The 22,302-nt window shown below is 32.0% G+C and overlaps 2 protein-coding genes and 1 pseudogene across 2 annotated transcripts; all 3 read right to left on the bottom strand.

The window, feature by feature from the left end:
• Window positions 1-1,155: 1,155 nt before the first annotated feature.
• On the bottom strand, window positions 1,156-12,800 carry LOC140920812 (uncharacterized; annotated as a pseudogene).
• Window positions 12,801-15,418: 2,618 nt separating this feature from the next.
• Window positions 15,419-16,209, bottom strand: LOC140920811 (ribonuclease S-6-like). The gene is made up of 3 exons (XM_073369652.1): window positions 15,982-16,209; window positions 15,719-15,886; window positions 15,419-15,580 (listed from the first exon to the last, which is right to left on the bottom strand). Exons 1-3 carry the CDS (start codon window positions 16,207-16,209, stop codon window positions 15,419-15,421), a joined length of 558 nt encoding a protein of 185 aa, XP_073225753.1.
• Window positions 16,210-18,457: 2,248 nt separating this feature from the next.
• LOC140920810 (serine/threonine-protein phosphatase 7 long form homolog) lies at window positions 18,458-19,733 on the bottom strand. The gene is made up of 4 exons (XM_073369651.1): window positions 19,264-19,733; window positions 19,066-19,156; window positions 18,752-18,979; window positions 18,458-18,691 (listed from the first exon to the last, which is right to left on the bottom strand). Exons 1-4 carry the CDS (start codon window positions 19,731-19,733, stop codon window positions 18,458-18,460), a joined length of 1,023 nt encoding a protein of 340 aa, XP_073225752.1.
• Window positions 19,734-22,302: the final 2,569 nt, after the last annotated feature.

Below are 22,302 nucleotides of genomic sequence, written 5' to 3'. Positions count from 1 at the left end.
TGTTTGTCTTGACACTTCCATCCATGTGTGTGGAAGGGACTTCCGAGTTGACTTAGTGTGTTACCTTTGCGTCTGGTCGATGTGATTCTTGGTATGGTTTGGCTATCTGCCAACCGTGTCTGCGTAGATTTTTTTAGTAAAACCATTGAATTCATGGAGTCAGAAGAGAGGGATAAGTCTAGCAATATATCTGCCAACCAAGTGAAGGCACTCTTGAAAGAAGATGCCCAGTGATACAGGATCCTAGCCTCATTGGAATTTGAAGAAAAAGTGGCAATACGAGATGTTCCTATTGTGTGTGAATTCCCCGAAGTATTCTCTGAAGATGTCACTAGTTTACCACCAGAGCGTGAGATTGAGTTTAGCATTGACCTTGTACCAGGTACTGGACCCATATCCATGGTACCGTATAAGATGTCTCCCTTAGAATTGTCTGAGCTTAAGAAGCAATTGGAAGAGCTTTTAGATAAACAATTTATAAGGCCTAGTGTGTCACCATGGGGTGCACCTGTGTTGTTGGTTTAGAAGAATGATGGCTCTATGACGTTGTTTGTGAATTACCGCCAACTTAATAAAGTGACAATCAAGAATAAGTTTCGTTATCCAGGATAGATGATCTTATGGACCAATTGAGAGGATCTTGTGTGTTTAGTAAGATCGACTTAAGATCAGGTTATCATCAGATCCGAGTGAAGTCTTCTGATATCCCTAAAACTGCCTTTAGGACCCGTTATGGCCATTATGAGTATTTGGTTATGCCTTTTGGTGAGACTAATGCACCAGCAATGTTTATGGATTACATGAATCAGATCTTTCATCCTTACCTAGACTCTTTTGTGGTTGTGTTTATAGATGATATCTTAGTGTACTCTAAGACTAAAGGAGAGCATGGAGAACATTTAAGGATAGTTTTACAAACCCTTAAGGGGAACATCTCTGGTAACATTTAAGGATAGTTTTACAAAGCCTTAAGGATAGTTTCTTGTAACATTTCAGTGTAATAAATTTGTTGTCTGTCTTCTAAGTTTATCAATATAGTCACTAGTTTTTGAAGACATGATTCTGGGTATTTTTCATGTTCCACACGCAAGCAAGGATTGAAGCACTTGAGTGGGGTTTGAGAATCAGAGGTTGTTAGGAGAATTTTCTCTCTAGTTAGGATCTTTGCGACTCTGGTTTAATTGCTTTCACATCAATGAAATATTCAATGGAAGGAACACCTTGAACAGAAACTGCACCTGTGGAAATAGGATTAACAATTAATGGTGTTGTTTCAACAAATTTATAGAGTTCTTGAAAAGGGTCTTTTCCAATTGATCCAACAAACAAGTTAGTGAATCCTTGTTTATTTCAAGAAGGTAAACAAAGAGAAAACTTGGGTGGAAGTTTATTTTTCAATGCAAGTTGTTTTGATAGTGAAAAATTTGATCTTCCAAGACCAATGATTCCTTTGGTGATTTTTGGTAATCCATTAAGTGGTGAATCATCTTCAGTGAATGATGGAAATCCATCAGTGCCAATGCAACTACTAAGTAAGCCAGAAATGAAAATGAAATCTTGACCAAGTCTACCACCAAAAGTGAAATTGGCTAATGTGTTGATTGTGTTAGCAGGACATGTGTTGTTTGTGTAACCTGATTTGAAAGGACCATTGCAGCCAATACATGCAACATCAGGACATATTTTTGAGCCACATTCAATAGGAATGTAGGATGCTGAATTGTAGTGAGTGTCACAATCATACCAAAGATTTTCACCAGCTAGATCAATGGCTAGATTGAAGATTTGTGACATGCAACAAACCTCACTGATGATGCATTATCATGAACAGCAGCATGGGTCAACCATCAATTTCATCAATCTTAAATTCTCTCTTGAGTTTAATACTTGGTAAAACAATAAGCTATATGTCGGTCACACTAAAATATTATCTCTAGGAAAAACTACACACCAACAAATTTACCCACACGATCATGGATTTGTGATTAGTGGTAGAGCTTGACTAATATCTATATGGGTGCCAAAATTTTAATGAATAAATTAATTATAATTTTTTATTATATATGAATTTTTAGTTGTAGGTAAGCAATTTAAATGCATAAAAAATTGTAAACACAACAATAAAGGTAGAGAAATTAGACTCATAAGTTGCACAAATTAGAAGGGATAGAGTTATAGATGAAACATATCATTTTGATTTTTTTTTTGAAGGTAAAAGTTTGAAGCAAAAATATAGTTTATTTGATTTACCTTTTAAAACTCACAAAATTTAAATCATTCTGAACATATTCATTTGGTTCAATTCAATCAGACTGACATTTTTAAAACACTAAATTTTTAAAACGATAAAAAATATGTAAGTACATCACAATTTCCTAAAATAACACTATATATATAATGTGAAATAAAATATAATAGTTTCTTTTGGACGTCGGCACTTGAATTTAAATTAAGTGAAACCATACTAAGATAGATAGAGGTTGAGTTTATTTGGTTTGATTTTAAATTAATTGATTTGATTTGATTAAATATTTGTGTTTATTATATCATTAGTTTAAGTTTAATATATTTGAATGTAATTCACAACATACATATTGAAATTTAGATCAAAAGGTGCATGTATTATGTTATTTAACTGTTTTTTTTCCATTTATATTATTATTGTTTTTTAAAATAGTTGTCGACTTTGGCCACCCCTTGTCCCAACAACTATCCACCATTGTATGTGATGAAATGCTCTTCAAACACACTACAAAAAGAGCTACAAAGAATGATAATAATAAAATTTCACATCTCACTCGTAATAAAATAACTACTCGTACATTTCTCTCTCTAGAATATGGTTAGTGATACATCAACTGTTCATATGAGTATTCAATGATGTAATTGCCCCATGTCTCCAATTTATCCAAGTAGCATTGTCAATCACAAGAAATGGGGTTTGAACTGTGACCCTTTTAAAATTTGGCTTCCTATGCTTAATTTAAATTGAAACAGAATGTCCATAATATTATGGATATGTTAGATGTAAATAAATAAAAAATTAGTTTATAATGAAGTTCGATTTGTGTGCAAATTATTAAAGATAGGAATAGAAAGATCAGACACAAAAAGTATACTAGTGCACCCAACTCTGGATAGTCCAATCCTCACAACCTTGAGATTTTAACTATGTGCTTCAGAACCAAAATGTTCTCCTTCACACTTTTTCTCTTGATCACACTTTGATCAATTACAATATGCACCTTTCAACCTAGAAAGGATCTTTGTGACTTTGGTTTATCACTTGTATTATGTTATTTCCACCATTGTAGAGTTTCAAGCTCATCACTTCAATTCAATAATATACCATTATTCTCTTTCTTTGATTTTACGGGTTTTATCATAAGTTAAGATCTTGATGTTGAACAATTGAAGATTTTTGACATGCAGCAAACCTCACTGATGATTCATTATCATGAACAGTAACATGGACTAAAGAAGTCAATATCAAATCCTGCTTCGCGGTGTGTGTAGTGTTTGCCTCAAGCTGATCAACTCTGTAACCTTCGCAGCAGAATAATTTCCAAATAGTCTCATCAACTCTATAACATTGATTTTACTATCCATGTCATGAATTCTAGTGTGATGCTTAGTTTTCCATTGAATGCAAGAAGTTTCAAAAGTTAGATTTATCTTGATGTTGTTTGCTTCTTTGGGCCTTTAGCTAGACTTTTTTGGGCTTGAGTATTGTTTTGAGTAGTCTTGACATGTGTTTATCTTAAGGTCTAGACTACGGAAAAATATTCATTTTACTTCTGCCCATAAATGAAATAACTAGAATGATCGTGATAATAAACTAAAACGGTCTTCGTTTTTCCAGACTTCTACTTTTAATAAACCATAATGATTTTCGTTTTTCAGACTGTTGTTTTTTAATAAACCAGAACTATCTTCGATTTTCATACTGCTGTTTTTTAATAAACCATAATGATATTCGTTTTTCCATAACGATCTTGTCATCAATTTCTAATTTAGTTAAGACATTATTTGTTTTAATTTATAACATGTTGTGATAATTGATTCTCTTGAATGATTGATATATGATATTTTCATTTTGAGATTCTTTCATTATTGAGTAAATACTTATGAACTTTGATGATATGAATGGTTTCTTGCTTGTTCACTTATGCAATTCATGTTTCTTAAATAAAACTCAAATGAAATTATTAGTAGATCACTGCGCATAAAACTTAATCATTTATTTCACAAGGTTTGTTGTCATTCAAACATATATCAACGAGGTTTTTTACCTTAACAATGATCACCAAAAATTGCATATATATATTTCACCTCTTAACAAGATATTAATTGTTCCATCTCTCTTAAATTTCCACTCATTTGCATTTATTTGAAATTTTGAATGGATTTTCCAACACAACATGAAAACAAAATGAAATTCTATATCATACTAAAAAGTGAACTTTCTAAAAAAAATACCAATGAAGTGTACTTTCTAATATAATATATCGTACAGAAATATACTTCCAAAATTATATTTTTAACGTATAATTATATCTACACATTTTAACTACTAAGAAAACATTAATTTTAAATCCCAGTTGAAATCTAAAATTGTGTATATAGATTATAACCTGAGGTTGGGATATATCTACGGACTAACTTGCGAGTTGGAGTACATCAAAGATGTTAGAATCTTAGAATGGAGTCGCATCTAAGGAGTTTCAAAAGTTAGAAAATTCGGCCCATAGAAATAGTATACTATGATACTACTATGTAACAAATGATTCATTTCATTCACCTCCTATTGACTTCATTTCATTCAAAGAAATCATCTTATTCTCTTTAACTCACCGATCAATTGATTATTACTAGTACACCTCTCTCTTTCTCTCTCATTCTCTCTCTAATTTGATTTTATTTTTGCTCTATTTTTGTGTTTTGATATGAAGATACCTAAATTAAATTGAAAAAAATATTAAAATACATTTACAATTTTGTGTCATTAGCAAGGAAACGTTGATCCATTATTGTCATCTATTGTTATCATTGGCCAAATCATTAACCTCGTCAATACTCATTGTTTTATTCACTACTTTATCTTCATCGGGTGCTATTATAACATTTTATTACTTGATTTAGTTCTACCAAATTTAATATTTTCTCATGTGATACTTGTTGGGTATTGGGCTCTCACTACGCGAAAAAACGGCTTTTACAGCGCTTTTTTTAAGCCATTTACAGCGCTTTTTCAAAAAAATAAGCGCTGTGGAAACGAGCGCTGTAAATGATACAACAGCGCTTTTATAAAAGCGCTATAAAACATGTAAATACAACGCGCGCTTGTTATGCACATTTTACAGCGCTTCTTCACCAAAAGCGCTGTAATATGCACCCCGTCATATGAGTTATGGGTGTGCATATTACAGCGCTTTACTCGACCGGAATACTCAGGGACATTAAACACTTTCCCAAGAATGTCCCTGCACGTATCCTTGTTGCCCTCTTGAGTTTCAGAACTTTGTTCAATAGTTTCCTAAAATACATGTAACATTAAAAAGATAAGTTCAATAGCATTTTTAAAATACAATATTAAAAAATATTAAAGTGATAATATACTTACACAAAGTTCTACAACTTTCTTGACATTTTCATTATCAACCACTCCTTCTTTGTTAACACGCGCTTCCTTCCATAAGATATGACGACCCAAGGGTTGATCGGCTTGGGTGTCTTTTCTCTATTCGTTAAAATCATAAACAAAATAATACAAATTAGTTACACACTATAGTTTATAATACAAATTACAAGTGATGTTTAATTACTTACAATTTTTTGTTCAAGGCGTGCATATCCCATACGTGATTTCTTGTATGGGTGTTTTGGGTTGCTTGCCCGTTCGCGATTTGCCTTACTAATATTCTATATAAAAAAAAAATAGCAATTGTGTAAAAATTTAAAATACGCTACGAATATGAATAATAAAACACAAATGCTAATAAATTAATCACTTACGACAAACGCCGGGTCAGAACGTTTGGAAACAAATGCACTCCATTCATCCTTTGATATATAATGTTGATATATCTTTGGAGGTTCAGCATTTGTGTTTCCTTCTCTATCTTTTAGATAGAAATTTGAGAGATGGGATCTAAATCCACGATGGATTTTCCCAGCAACTCTCAAAACATATGACTTTCGTTCCTCATCAAGAACAAAAGTGGTCTGCAATGAAAACAATTATAAGTAATGTATTTTACAGAAAAAAAATTATAAATGACAAAAGAGTAGATCAAAATATTTACTTGAATGTCATTCCAGATGATATCTTTGGCATCCTTCAACGCCTTATCTCTCCAGTTGTCTATTGTTATTGGGACATTTTGACGAACAACAGCCCCAATGTAGCTTACAAACATGGAGCTGTTGGGGTCAACTGGCTGACCACTCTCGTTCCAGCCAACCTAATAAACTCATATAGTAAGTACATGCCCTAAACCCTAAAAAAAGATAAAAAAACACACAGCAAACAGAGTATATATAGTATACCTCAAATTTAATGCCACTGCTCCGTGCTTTAATCACCCTTTGCATGATAGTTGCACCACGTTTGACTTCTTTTTCGTAAGTCTTAGAGGTGCCAACTTCTTCATTTTGAACTTCTAAATCTTTGTTTGTATCCATTTAACTACAACAAGTTCAACATGCACTTTAGTATAACATCAACAAGCTCAACATGGATCATGCATTATTATAAACAAACTCAACATGTATCAGTATATCTTAAAAAAGCTCAACATGCATTCTAATGATTACAAAAATTTAATAACATCAATACCTGAATAATGATGGTTCGAAGAAAGACGAAATGCAAAGAAAAGAGGGTTTGCAGAAAGTTCACAGAAATATGGTTCACAGAAATACGGTTTGAAGAAATACGTAATGAGGGTTACGTATTTCAATGAAAATATATTGTGTGAAATGGGAGAGATGATCTTGGATGGAAATAAGGTTCGAAATGAAGGAGATGATCGTGGAAATAAGGTTCGTAAAGGACGGGATGATAGGGTTTGCAAAAGAAGAGAAGAAATGAAGGTTGAGATGAAGGTTACGTAATGAAGAGGAAACTGAAGAGGTAACTGTTATATATACGTAACACTTTTACAGCGCTTTTTATAAGCCTTTTACAGCGCTTATTTTGTAAAGCGCTCTAAAAGGCTTCTTTAGTTAAATTTTTAAAAGGCTCTTTTACAGCGCTTTTTTCAAATAAGCGCTGTAAAAGACCTCCGTGTGTTATTATGTTATTTGAATGCCTTTTACAGCGCTTTTTTCAAATAAGCGCTGTAAAAGACCTCCGTGTGTTATTATGTTATTTGAATGCCTTTTACAGCGCTTTTTTCAAATAAGCGCTGTAAAAGACCTCCGTGTGTTATTATGTTATATGAATGCCTTTTACAGCGCTTTCACACATAAGCGCTCTAAAAGGCTTCTTTAGTTAAATTTTTAAAAGGCTCTTTTACAGCGCTTTTTTCAAATAAGCGCTGTAAAAGACCTCCGTGTGTTATTATGTTATATGAATGCCTTTTACAGCGCTTTCACACATAAGCGCTCTAAAAGGCTTCTTTAGTTAAATTTTTAAAAGGCTCTTTTACAGCGCTTTTTTCAAATAAGCGCTGTAAAAGACCTCCGTGTGTTATTATGTTATTTGAATGCCTTTTACAGCGCTTTTACACATAAGCGCTCTAAAATGTCTCTTTATGTTAATTTTAAGAGGCTCTTTTACAGCGCTTTTCCCAAATAAGCGCTGTAAAAGACCTCCGTGTGTTATTATGTTATATGAATGTTTTTTAAAGCCTTTTACAGCGCTTTTCCACATAAGCGCTCTAAAATGTCTCTTTATGTTAATTTTAAAAGGCTCTTTTACAGCGCTTTTTCCAAATAAGCGCTGTAAAAGGCCTTATTGTTTTTGTGTTTTGTTATGTTATGTTATTTTTTAAACAAGCTCAACATGCATGCAAAACCCACATAGTAGTAACTGGTCACCACAAAAATCCCTTCCTCTTCACCAAACTCTTCTCCTTTTATGCATCTTCTTCACAAACATCAAAGCTTACTCTTTCACAATTCAATCTCCACCTCAACACCCTTTTTATCTCTTTACATTCTCTTTCCTTCTTAAATCGAAACTTAATTGGTATTCAGGATCATTGCCATGTTGCGAAAAATGGGTTTGTGTCTGGTGTTTTTGGGGATTCCCATGATGCGTACAAGGTGTTTGAAGAAATGGGTTTGTGTCTGATGTTTTTTGGATTCCCATGATGCGTACAAGGTGTTTGAAGAAATGGGTTTGTGTCTGATGTTTTTTGGATTCCCATGATGCGTACAAGGTGTTTGAAGAAATTAGGTGTCTGATGAATATTATTTTTAAAGCTTTTTTACAGCGCTTTGTCAAATAAGCGCTGTAAAATGTCTTTTTTACTCACTTTCAAAAGAGTCGTTTACAGCGCTTTGTGTGAAAAGCGCTGTAAAAGGTATAAAACACTCATTATTTTATTTTTAAAAGGATCTTTTACAGCGCTTTTTAAGATAAGCGCTGTAAAATGTCTCTTTATTTTATTTTTGTGTTTGGTTTATTTGGGTTGGGATGACATTAAAAACATTTTTATCATTGTTTATTGGATTAAAAATATTGTTATCATTGTCTTTATCACAATACTTTAGGAGATGATGAATTATTAGAAATGAGTATTCTGAAGAATCTATATATATATATGCACTGAGCAAAAGAGAATCTCTCTATTCAGTTCAGTTCAGTTCATGTAAATTACTAATTTATATTCAGTTCAGTTCATGTAAATCAAGCTAAATATAAAACACTCATTGTTACATGAACTTGGTATAAAACACTCAAATCAAGCTAAATATAAGCAGAAAATAAATTAATCAGAAAATAAATTAATCAGAACTTAGTATAAAACACTCAATTCAGATTACATGCATATTTACAATAACACAGTTCAGATTACATGCATAGCTTATATAAAACAATTAAACATATATATACATTAAGATGCCCTTCTTCTTTTCCTGGTGACATTCACATTTGTTTGTCCATTTACAATACGAAACGATGGATTAATCCAAATTCCCTCATCATGATCATCTCTAAGATATAAACCATCATCAGTTGAATCAATTTCATGTGGTTGTTGTGATGTTGCAAATAAAAGATCATTACCAACATCTTCATCATTATTGTTATCATCACTTATTTTATTGGTCGATAGGACAACAGACCATTTATCATTAGAAGGATCAGTGACATAAAACACTTGTTGAGCTTGCGACGCTAAAATAAAAGGCTCGTCTTTGTATCCCACCCTATTAAAATCGACAAGCAAGAATCCTGACTCATCAATCCGAACGCCATTATTATTATCGACCCACTTGCAACCAAATATGGGAACACGAAACATTGTGTAGTCTAACTCCCATATGCGCTCGATAACCCCAAAATATGATAGATTTGCATATATTGGGTTTTTGTCTTTTGCACTTGAGACATGCATCGCTTCAGCTACGAGAGTGACTCCACTATTTTGCATAGTGGTCTGATCATCTTGTTCTTTGGTATAAAATGTGTAGCCGTTAATAACATAACCAGTGTAAGAAAAGACATGTAAGCTCGGACCATTTGCTAGCCACCTCAATCTATTTGAAATTGATCCGGGGTCTATATCAAATTTTGACATTATGTGATTTTTTAACCATGTTACAAAACTTCGATTGTGCTCTCGAGTTATCCAATTTTGATTCCTATTCATGTTCAAACGAGATAACTGATCAATGTGTATTGTAACATACGGTTGAACCTCATCATCATTGTGCAGAACATACAATTGTGCCTGCTCCCATTCTGTCCTTGATATAGTCAGTAGTCTCCTTCCAGTTATCCCTTCTCCTGATAGTCTTCCCGAATGACGAGACATGGGAAGCCCTATGGATTCAACATTGGACAGATATTCAGTACAAAATTCAGCAGCCTCTTCAACAATGTATCGTTCAGCAATACAACCTTCTGGTCGACTTCTACTTTTTACGTACCCTTTTAATATTTTCATATATCGTTCTATCGGATACATCCATCTCATATAAGCTGGCCCACAAAGTTGTGTCTCCTTAACCAGATGAACAGTAAGGTGAACCATTATATCAAAAAACGATGGTGGGAAATACATTTCAAGCTCACACAAAGTAACAACAATTTCCCTCTGCAATGTCGGTAATTTCTGAGGGTCGATCACTTTACTACAAATTTCCCTGAAGAAGAAACATAATCTAGTTAAGGCTAGTCGAACTTTTTCAGGTAAAATGGAACGTATACCTATTGGTAGCAAATGCTCCATTATAATATGACAATCATGGGTCTTCAAACCTTTTAACTTGAGGTCTTTCATACAAACCAAATTTTTAATGTTCGAAGAGTATCCTTCTGGAACTTTAACTTCGTGTAGAAATTTACATAAAACAATTTTTTCCTTTCTAGATAGAGTATGAGCGGCTGGAGGTAGATATGTGCGATTTCCTTTCTTTACTGGAGCCAGTTCATTTCTTATTCCCATATCGACCAAGTCCAATCTTGCATTGACGCCATCTTTAGACTTTCCTGGAACATTGAGTAACGTACCAATAACACTTTCAAATACATTTTTTTCAATATGCATCACATCGAGGAAATGTCTTACATACAATGACTTCCAATATGGCAATTCAAAGAAAATTGACTTTTTCTTCCACCCAGTTTTCACCAGCTCTCCCGCAAAAGGTTTGCCAAATTTATTGGTCAAACCTTGTACTTTTTCAAGTATTTGATATCCAGTCGGTGCTAAAGGAGCTTTACCTTCCTCTGATTTTCCATTGAATGCATTTCTCCACCCACGATACTGATGACTATAAGGTAAAAATCTACGATGTCCAAGAAACACATTCTTCTTACAATGTTTCAACCGCATCCAATTTGTACTCTCTTCACATATAGGACATGCACACTGACCTTTAATGCTATATCCTGATAAATTACCATATGCTGGAAAATCATTAATTATGCCGAACAACATAACCCTTAAATTGAAACATTCTTTCTTATACCCATCATAAACTTCCACACCTGTCTCCCACATACTTTTTAAATTTTCGATTAGAGGAGTCAAGTATACGTCGATATCATTCCCCGGTTGTTTGGGTCCAGAAATTAACAGAGACAACATCATAAACTTACGCTTCATACATAACCATGGAGGTAGGTTATATATTACCAAAATCACAGGCCACGTGCTATGTGAGATGCTTTGAAGACCATGTGGATTCATTCCATCAGTAGAAAGTGCAAGTCTTAGATTTCTTGACTCTATCCCGAATTCAGGATACTCGTGATCAATTTTTGCCCATTGTGGGGAATCTGCAGGGTGTCGAAACATTCCATCTCTAATTCTTTCATCTGCATGCCATGTCAAGTGTTTTGAATCTTCTTCACTGCGATACATGCGCCTAAATCTTGGTATTATAGGAAAATACCACACGACTTTTGCTGGAGTAGATTCTTTCTTCTTATATCGAGAGACATTGCATTTCGGACACGCCTTAAGTAGTTCATATTCGTTTCGAAATAAAATGCAATCGTTAGGACACGCATGAATCCTTTCGTAACTCATTCCAATAGAACACAAAATCCGTTTAGCCTCGTAGGTTCGACTGGGAAGTTCATTATCATCTGGCAACATATCTTTTATGAGTGTTAATAATTCCGTAAAGCTTTTATCAGACCATCCATTACTCGCTTTTAAGTTGTACAACTTTAATATCGCTGACAGTCTTGTGAATTTAGTACAACCATTATATAATTCTTTCTCTGCATCACTCAACAAACTTTCAAACATTTTAGGACAATCTCGAAGATCTTCTTCAACTGCTTTTGCAATCTCATCAACTCGGTCCGGCTCATATGTATCTGTATCGAAGTCAGTTGAAGCATATGTCGAACTATTCTCAAAATTAATGTTTCCTTTTTTTTTCTCACCATGTCTTATCCAACATGTGTAGCTTTGATCAATTCCATTACATACTAGATGTCCTTCTAATTCATCTTCTCTAACACGTTTTCCAAAACAACATTTTAAACAAGGACAAACTACTCTATTTGGATCTTTTGCATTCTTCACTGCAAACTCAACAAACTCCTTCACTCCAATTTCATACTCTTTTGACAATCGATTGGCTGAAATCCATTTCCTATCCATATTATACCACCTATATAAATGCAGTAACAAAAATAATAAGCTTTCAAAACATATCAACAAGTTTCAAAAAGAAACCAATATCAACTAACAATTTCAAAACAGAACAGATCATGTGGTATGAGTTTTTGACAATTTTTGACAATTTCAAAACAGAACAGATCATGTGGTATGAGTTTTTGACAATTTTTGACAATTTCAAAACATAACAGATCATGTGTAAAAAATACCTTAGACAACGTAGATGGCCGCACAGTACGTAGAGGATATTAGGGTTCCCAACGTATATAATTATTTGAAAGATGTAGAGGATATGAGGGTTTCCAACGTATATAATTATTTGAAAGATGTAGAGGATATGAGGGTTTCCAACGTATATAATTATTTTAAAGATGTATTTTACAGCGCTTGTGAAAAACGCGCTGTAATAGGTAGTTAAATTCAATGAAAGCGCATGTGTTTTACAGCGCTTGTGAAAAAAGCGCTGTAATAAGTAGTTAAATTCAATGAAAGCGGATGTGTTTTACAGCGCTTGTGAAAAAAGCGCTGTAATAAGTAGTTAAATTCAATGAAAGCGGATGTGTTTTACAGCGCTTGTGAAAAAAGCGCTGTAATAAGTAGTTAAATTCAATGAAAGCGGATGTGTTTTACAGCGCTTGTGAAAAAAGCGCTGTAATAGGTAGTTAAATTCAATGAAAGCGCATGTGTTTTACAGCGCTTGTGAAAAAAGCGCTGTAATAAGTAGTTAAATTCAATGAAAGCGGATGTGTTTTACAGCGCTTGTGAAAAAAGCGCTGTAATAAGTAGTTAAATTCAATGAAAGCGGATGTGTTTTACAGCGCTTGTGAAAAAAGCGCTGTAATAAGTAGTTAAATTCAATGAAAGCGGATGTGTTTTACAGCGCTTGTGAAAAAAGCGCTGTAGTAGGTAGTTAAATTCAATGAAAGCGCATGTATTTTACAGCGCTTGTGAAAAAAGCGCTGTAATAAGTAGTTAAATTCAATGAAAGCACATGTGTTTTACAGCGCTTGTGAAAAAAGCGCTGTAATAGGTAGTTAAATTCAATGAAAGCGCATGTGTTTTACAGCGCTTGTGAAAAAAGCGCTGTAACTGATTCGCGAAAGCGCTTCCGTTTACAGCGCTTTTTTGACAAGCGCTGTAAAATCCTTATAACGTGATGCGCAAACGTTATATGACCTACTACAGCGCTTTACATAAAAAGCGCTATAATAGGTTCCGTTATTTTTAAAATATAATTACAACAGCGCTTGTGTTTAGAAAGCGCTGTAAAATGGGCGCTGTTAAATGTCATTTCTGGCGTAGTGTCTCTTCGTATGTGGAGAAAAGTCCAAATACTGTAGTTCATTGGCCTCACTTATTAAAGTGGAGAAGGGTATTATTAGGGTTAAAAAAGATAGAGACTATTTTGAAAGAAAAAAAAGTAGCCACCTAAAGAAAAAAGAGAAGAGTAAACCCTAATCCATATTATGTTAAATGAGTGTAAGAAAAACATGAATTGCGAATTTTAGCAACCCTTTGTTTTAGTGCTCGAATTTTAGCATACATGCAGTCCTTTGTTGCATTTAATAATTCTCTGTTTTGAATCGTGAAATATGACATGCATATTGTTATCCGACCATTTTATAATGGATTTAGGTTACACCTCATTTCAAGATGTGAGTTCCTCTTCTTTTATCCTTTTAAACTTTGGTTCATGTATGTGAGTTCCTCTTCTGTTTAGAATCCAAGTGTTGTTTATAATAGGTTTTTCAAAATAAGTGTAAGAGGTTGCAGAAAAAAAAAAAGGCATGCATTTTTACTTTGAATAAGTCGTATAATTTATCTATAAATTGATTTTTCAGCTATGATTTGAAATTTAGATTTTTTTCCGCCCACTAAAAAGTTGAATTTTATAATAAAAACAATTATCTAAATAAGATTTCTTAACTCAACTTTAATTTTTGAATTGGTGTAGTATTTCATTTTTATCTTATCATTGATTATTTTATTTAATTTTAGGAATCAATAGTTGACTTTCTAATGTTAATGAAGAAATTTTTAAGTTTGAATCAGACGTTGAAGGAATCGATTGAAGATGGAATCAAAAAAGTAAACAAATTGGAAAAAATGTCTTCAATTGAAAAACGAGAATCAATGAAGAAATCGAAAAAAAACTTCTTCGACAGAAAAGCAAAAATTGACATCAAGAAAAGCTTTAATAATTTCTGAGAAGTAATAAGAAAAAATATTTGAGAAGGAAATACAATGAGAAGAAATAAGTATTGTTGAGTGAATTGATGAAGCTACTTTAATGGTAGATCTAGATACTCCAAAATTTTAATTTCCTTTTATCTAATGGTATATCTAGATACTCTATTTTGTAAGGATGAAGCTAGTTTTGTTGTTATTTTTTTGGTTCCCTAATTTTAGCATCCACTTTTATTTTACTTTAGCAAACATATGAACTAATGACTTAAGTTTTGACTTATCTATTTGACTTTCACTTTTATAAGCTTTGCATTTCAAGTTATGGCGATTTTAATTAATTTTCAAAAAAGATTTCTAAACTTTACTCAATTATTATCAATAATTTCAAAATTTTGAAAATTTATTTAGTCCAATGTTTTTAACAGTTTATGCTTTTCTATTTGTTCTTATTTTTCATTTACTATAATCTTTAATTGTAGGAAGTTCTAAGTATGCATTGATTGAAAATTTGTTTAAGAAAGCTAAGAAAATTACTATCATAGATTCAAAGTGAGTTGATTAAAATTGGAATGCCTTAATGTTATTGTTGACGGTGTGTTTTTAAGGATTGGAAATAAGTCAAATAACATGACCACCTTCAAATGTTTTTTTTTTTCAATTGAGTGACATCTTTCAATTTTTAGGACAAAAATTTTAAAAGATGAAAAAAGTATAATAATCTTATTTTTTATGATAAAATTATTGCAATCTTCAATATTATTATTTTTCTCTTTCTTAATTTTTGAAGCAAGCCAGAAATGAAAATGAAATCTTGACTAAGTCTACCACCAAAAATGAAATTGGCTAATGTGTTGATTGTGTTAGCAGGACATGTGTTGTTTGTGAAACCTAGTTTGAAAGGACCATTGCAGCCACATTCAATAGGTGTGTGTAGTGTTTGCCTTAAGCTGATCAACTCTGTAACCTTCGCAGCAGAAGAATTTCCAAATAGTCTCATCAATTCTGTAAGGATAACAATTGATGAAAGTAGCTCCAGTTTGGTCTAAGCAAAGTATTATTTCTAAGAGATATGAATTTCTCTTTGCATTAAACACACAAGAAAGTTGCGGTATTGCATGAATTTCTCCAACTATCGTACTGTTAATTAGAGATCTCGTATAAGTTTTTTTGGATGAGGAACAATGTTGGCTCTTGTAAAGATAGGTAACATTTCATACCTTTTTTTTTATCGTTAGTGCAAGGGATAAATATCCTAGTGGGTTTTGTGCCATGGATGAACACGTGCCATGTTTCTCCCATTCATGGCTCCAAAATTTAAAATCACCGCCATTTAAATTTGGCCATTCGGCTATAAGACGAGTCCTCAAATTCCCAACAATTAAAGTCTAAAAACATAAAAATGAAATAAAATTATTTGTTGAATATACAATAGTAATAAATAAATTGCAACAACAGTCAAAAATATAAATATAAAACTCACATTATTCAGTTTAGTTTGGGAGCAATAAGACGATGTAGATCCACTATGATTGGAAGGCCATAACCCATGAAGGGTGAATTTGATGGGTACATTGGGATTGCATGGCATCATTATGGTTTGAGATGAATGTCTACAATAGGTTGTTGGCCATTGTTGGGCCAACTTGTAATAGTCATAAGCACCATAGCTAGTGCTAAGTAGTAGTAAAAAAAGCATCGAACTTAGCATTTATTATATGTAGAGAGATTCAACAAATAACTCAAGTAATTAACAATGAATAACAAGGTGCAAATACAAATGAAGAGAACTTTCATTTAAATAGACATAATTTTGTAGGTAGTTCTTTTGAAGGTATTAACTTTATAAACCATGTGGGTGTTTGGGAGTTTGCATATTTGGAATAGTTCAATTTTACACTCCAATTGAAAGAATAAATAAGATGAAAAAAAGTAAGGTGTGATGAATTAGACTTTGTATGACTATGGTTTTGTTTAATTTTATCAAAATGTCAATTGTTGCACGTATCATATTCATTCCACTTTCTATTGCCTTATTCGAAGCTTGTAGTTTATTTCATGTGCATTCAATTAAATTTAGCATTACTTCCAAGTTAGCCATTTTCTATCATAAGTTAATTTGTTTATTCATTCATCTATATTGCATTATATGAGATTATACTCTATTTGATATTTGTGTTATCATTCTTTATTAGAGAAAAAATACAATTGTTATATTATGTTCTTTTCTCAACCACATTTCATTACAAAATAAAAATGAAATAAATAATATGAATTAATTAAGCATGCATACAATTCAACATGAATTAGAGAATTGTTTAGAAGATTCTCAAACACTAAAAGAAGGACTATCTAAGTAGCTAATAAAATAGACAATTTCTAAGTCATAAATTGTACAATAAGGCCCTCTAGAGTATAAACTACTTGTATATTGAACTTCAATGTGTGATTGGACTCAAATTTTTTCACTTGAGTCAAATTTTTTGTATAATTCAAAAGAACTAATTAGTCAAATAAATTTTATTGGATTTAATTAAAGTGATGATTTAAAATTTAATTATCCACAATACTATATTTTTAATTATTAACACTAAACTTTTACAAAGGCACGAGGAAACAATTGTGCAGATTCTAGACAATCTACACTTGAGTCTTAGACTTCATCAAATTGATAAAATTATATGATCATTTAGACTTTTTTTTATCACTTTCATCAGTATACATTATGTGTTTGCCTTTATAAACTTTATTGGTTTACAAATTTTCTAATTGTGATTTTTTCATTCTCTCCGTGACACCTTTCTTAATTAATGGTGTTTCTTTTATCTAATTAATCAAAATTATGTCAATTTGATATCAATATTAATTCTTAACAAAAAATCCAAAATATTTACATAATATCATATGATATTCAGATAAATTAAATAAAAATGAATAAATGATTTCACACAGTTGAGTCAAAAATAAATTATGCAACAAATTATTTTTGTCTATAAATAAAATGATATAATTATCACAAAAAATTCATTGAGTTGTATAATAGGATGCAACAATTTTCATTCTTCTAGAAAGAAACAGTTTTTTGGCTATTCATGGGATGATATGGGTTTTTGATATAAATATCTTTTTTTTTTTTAATTTTAATACCAGATTGTCCCACTTCCAAAAAATAATACCAAAATGTCATACTTTTTAGCCCTCGTTGCAGATTGCAACCTGGGGATGCGACCTCCTGAAAGAAAAAAATTTCAACCTCACTAGATGGTCGCATCCTGGGGATGCAACCTCCTACTAGCTTCTACTTTTTTTTTTTGAATTTTGTTATTTATTATTGGGTATATTATATTTATTATTATTAAATATTTTAAAAATAATTATAACATTAAAAAATACAAAATATTATTATAAATAATAAAAATAATTAATTTAATAATATTATATAACTTTTAATAATTATTATAATAATAAAAATAATAATAATAAAAAGAAAATTCTATTAATAAAATAAAAATACTTTTATTATTTATATATTCAATAATGTATTTTAATATTATATATTCTTTGGTTGTTGAATTTTGTTATTGAGTATATTATATTTATTATTATTAAATATTTTAAAAATAATTATAACATTAAAAAATGCAAAATATTATTATAAATAATTAAAATAATTAATTTAATAATATTATATAACTTTTAATAATTATTATAATAATAAAAACTCGTCTAGCCCTTTGAACAACTTGAGGTTGTTGTGGTTGATCCTCGTTGTAATCTGTTTGTGGATTAGAACCTCTACCACCTGCTTCCGTATAATTTTGAGTTTCGACATTATACATAGAATCAAAAGCCGCATAAGCCGACTCAGGAGTTGTGCAATGAGTACCAAACAAATTATAGAAAATTCCGCTCTCGGTCGGATTAATGGAAGTGGGTATTGCTGGCACTGAAGGAACGTATTATCGAGTCGGTATATCTGCAGCTTCATAAAAATGTTGTGGTGATGATAAAGACAGTGTTTGTTGCATGATATTTGGTTGTGGGATTGATTGAGGCATAGAGTGAACATTAGGATATGTTGAAGGTTGCAAACGTGGATCGCGCATGTATCTTTCCACAGATATGTATAATTTAGTGTGATGCGTGAACCAATTCATATATTCGTTAGTGTGGCGTAAAACACATTCGACATACTGACCTTGCAATATGTAATTTTAACGTTCATTCCAATATTGAATCTCATATTTCCAAACCACACTCCAATTATTATCAATGCCACGTCTCATGTCGATCTCATGGTAGAGCGTCATATCTTCTGGAGGTTGCGGAATTTGTTGATGAAAGCCGAACTGAAGCGCGACTCTATATGCATGATGTTTTTCGACGATATGATAGCATTGCAGATAGGTACATGCAGTCCAAGTGTTGATCTCTTGTTCGGGTACCTCGTGTTGGAATCCGAGATATGGCCTCCAATGAAACTGAATGTTAAAAAAATAGGCTAAAGTAAATATTAAGAGATATAAAAAAATTTAAAAGTGCAACTACATGAGAATGAATATATTACTTCTTGAACCATCATATGATCGATTGTATTCCGGTATCCTTCTATATCATTGTGAGGAACTTTACTGAAATTTAAACCCTCGGAATTAAATCTGTCGAATATATAAAAAATAAAAATATAATAAAATTAGTAATACGAATACAGTAAATAATAAGTTTTAAAAAATAAAAATATATAAAAATTATGTGCAATAGTTACCTTTGTGCAAGTGGAAATATCCATGCACTGGGTGCATCTGGAGCAACACAACTCAAACGATACCATGCCCAGTTTTGCAACAACAATGCACATCCTCCCATCGACATTACGTCGGGTTTCGTAGCAAGGCATAATTCTCTATAGAGTGTTGCTAAAACTGCCAAACCCCAACTATAGTGGGATGCTTTATTTATATCGCCCAAGATTGAAAGATATTTTAAATGTACATGATTATTGGATTTATCTGGCATCAACAATCCTCCAATCATACGTAATATATATGCTCGGCATGATGCTTGTTTTTCTACTTCGGATGCGTTTTCACCAACATTATCAAAAGTATCTTTGAGCCATTTTAATTTAATAGAATTACCTTTTGTTGCTCCCTCAGGTGGGATAACTCCTAAATATTCTTGACAAACATCTTTAACATTCACAAAAATTGAACCGCTAACAGGAATACCACACATTTAATCCTAAAATATAGTATACGTCTTCTAAAGTTATTGTGCACTCACCTATCGGGAAATGAAAAGTATGAGTTTCTGGTCTCCATCTTTCAACCATAGCAGTAATCAAACCGACATCGATCTTGTAGTTTCCAAGTTTGATCACTTCACCAAATCCAGCTTGTTGCAATTACGGTAATATGGCTTCGTTCGGTTTTTTGTTGGCATGACCATGACATTTTAGTTTATCCTTCGAGGGATTCTGAAATTAATAATATAAAATATAAATTAATAATATAAAAAATATTCAATAAATAAGAGAAGACATTAATATAAAATATAAAATATAAAATTAACAATATATAAATTAATAATATATAAAATATTCTATATATAAGACATTAATATAAAATATTTACAAATGCTTGAATGTATCGACTTTCAGCTCTATGATTTTTGGATAATTCCATGAGTAAAGTTGAAGAAAATGTGTTTGAGAAATCGGAGAAAGTGTGTTTGAGAAGTTGGAGATAGTGATTTTTAGATTAAGATAGAGGAAGTGTGTTTGATGATGTTGGTTGATGTAGGTTTGGGGTGTTTATATAGGAAATCGCAGGGCCAGAAAGTGATCCTCAGATTCAGCCACGTGGGAGGTCGCATCCCCACATTGTGAACCCTTCAGGAGGTCGCAGGGCTAGGAAAGACTTCTTTGAGAGGTCGCAGGGCCAGGCAACAATCTCCTGATGATGAATCCCAACCGCTCATTTCTTTTAATCGATGGTTATGGATGCTTGATGATGAATCCTCATACTTTTAGTTGGACCAATCAAATTGATATATTCAATCTTTAATCTTGACCATCCAAATTCATTTATCAATGGTTGTGGTTTAGTAGAAAAATATCAATCCTCATACTTTTAGTTGGACCAATCAAATTGATCTATTCAATCTTTAATCTTGACCATCCAAATTCATTTATCAATGGTTGTGGTTTAGTAGAAAAATATCAATCCTCATAATTTTAGTTGGACCAATCAAATTGATCTATTCAATCTTTAATCTTGACCATCCAAATTCATTTATCAATGGTTGTGGTTTAGTAGAAAAATATCAATCCTCATAATTTTAGTTGGACCAATCAAATTGATCTATTCAATCTTTAATCTTGACCATCCAAATTCATTTATCAATGGTTGTGGTTTAGTAGAAAAATATCAATCCTCGTACTTTTAGTTGGACCAATCAAATTGATCTATTCAATCTTTAATCTTGACCATCCAAATTCATTTATCAATGGTTGTGGTTTAGTAGAAAAATATCAATCCTCGTACTTTTAGTTGGACCAATCAAATTGATCTATTCAATCTTTAATCTTGACCATCCAAATTTATTTATCAACGGTTGTGGTTTAGTAGAAAAATATCAATCCTCGTACTTTTAGTTGGACCAATCAAATTGATCTATTCAATCTTTAATCTTGACCATCCAAATTTATTTATCAACGGTTGTGGTTTAGTAGAAAAATATCAATCCTCGTACTTTTAGTTGGACCAATCAAATTGATCTATTCAATCTTTAATCTTGACCATCCAAATTTATTTATCAACGGTTGTGGTTTAGTAGAAAAATATCAATCCTCGTACTTTTAGTTGGACCAATCAAATTGATCTATTCAATCTTTAATCTTGACCATCCAAATTTATTTATCAACGGTTGTGGTTTAGTAGAAAAATATCAATCCTCATAATTTTAGTTGGACCAATCAAATTGATCTATTCAATCTTTAATCTTGACCATCCAAATTTATTTATCAACGGTTGTGGTTTAGTAGAAAAATATCAATCCTCATAATTTTAGTTGGACCAATCAAATTGATCTATTCAATCTTTAATCTTGACCATCCAAATTTATTTATCAACGGTTGTGGTTTAGTAGAAAAATATCAATCCTCATAATTTTAGTTGGACCAATCAAATTGATCTATTCAATCTTTAATCTTGACCATCCAAATTTATTTATCAACGGTTGTGGTTTAGTAGAAAAATATCAATCCTCATAATTTTAGTTGGACCAATCAAATTGATATCACATGTTCATTGACGAAGTCCCAAATTAAGTGGAACTCTTGAAGTTGGAATGAAGTTTCAGAACAAGGATGAATGTGTACATGCAATCAAGCGTTATCATCTAAAACGATCATTGAACTTTGTGGTGCAAATATCAGATTTAGAAAGATACATTATTATTTGTTCACATCCAAATTGTTTGTTTAGATGTAGAGCTTCAAAACGCAAAAAATGTGAATTGTGGGTGATTGGGAAATTGAATGCGCCTCATACATGCAAAAATTATGCACTATCACAAGATCATACAAAGCTCAATTCTAACATGATATGTGCAAGTATAATGCAAGTTATGAGGATGGACCCTTCAATCAAAGTGAAGGTCATTATTGCTCAGATTCAGGCTTTGTATAACTACACAATTAGTTATAGAAAGGCTTGGTTGGGAAAAGTAAGGCAATCCGAACAAATTTATGGCAATTGGGAAGAGTCTTACAATCAACTTCCACGATGGTTATTAGTTATGC

Source organism: Cicer arietinum, chromosome 6 (genome assembly GCF_000331145.2).
Source record: "Cicer arietinum cultivar CDC Frontier isolate Library 1 chromosome 6, Cicar.CDCFrontier_v2.0, whole genome shotgun sequence".
Lineage (NCBI taxonomy): Eukaryota > Viridiplantae > Streptophyta > Magnoliopsida > Fabales > Fabaceae > Cicer > Cicer arietinum.
This window is presented reverse-complemented; position numbering and strand designations above follow the sequence as displayed.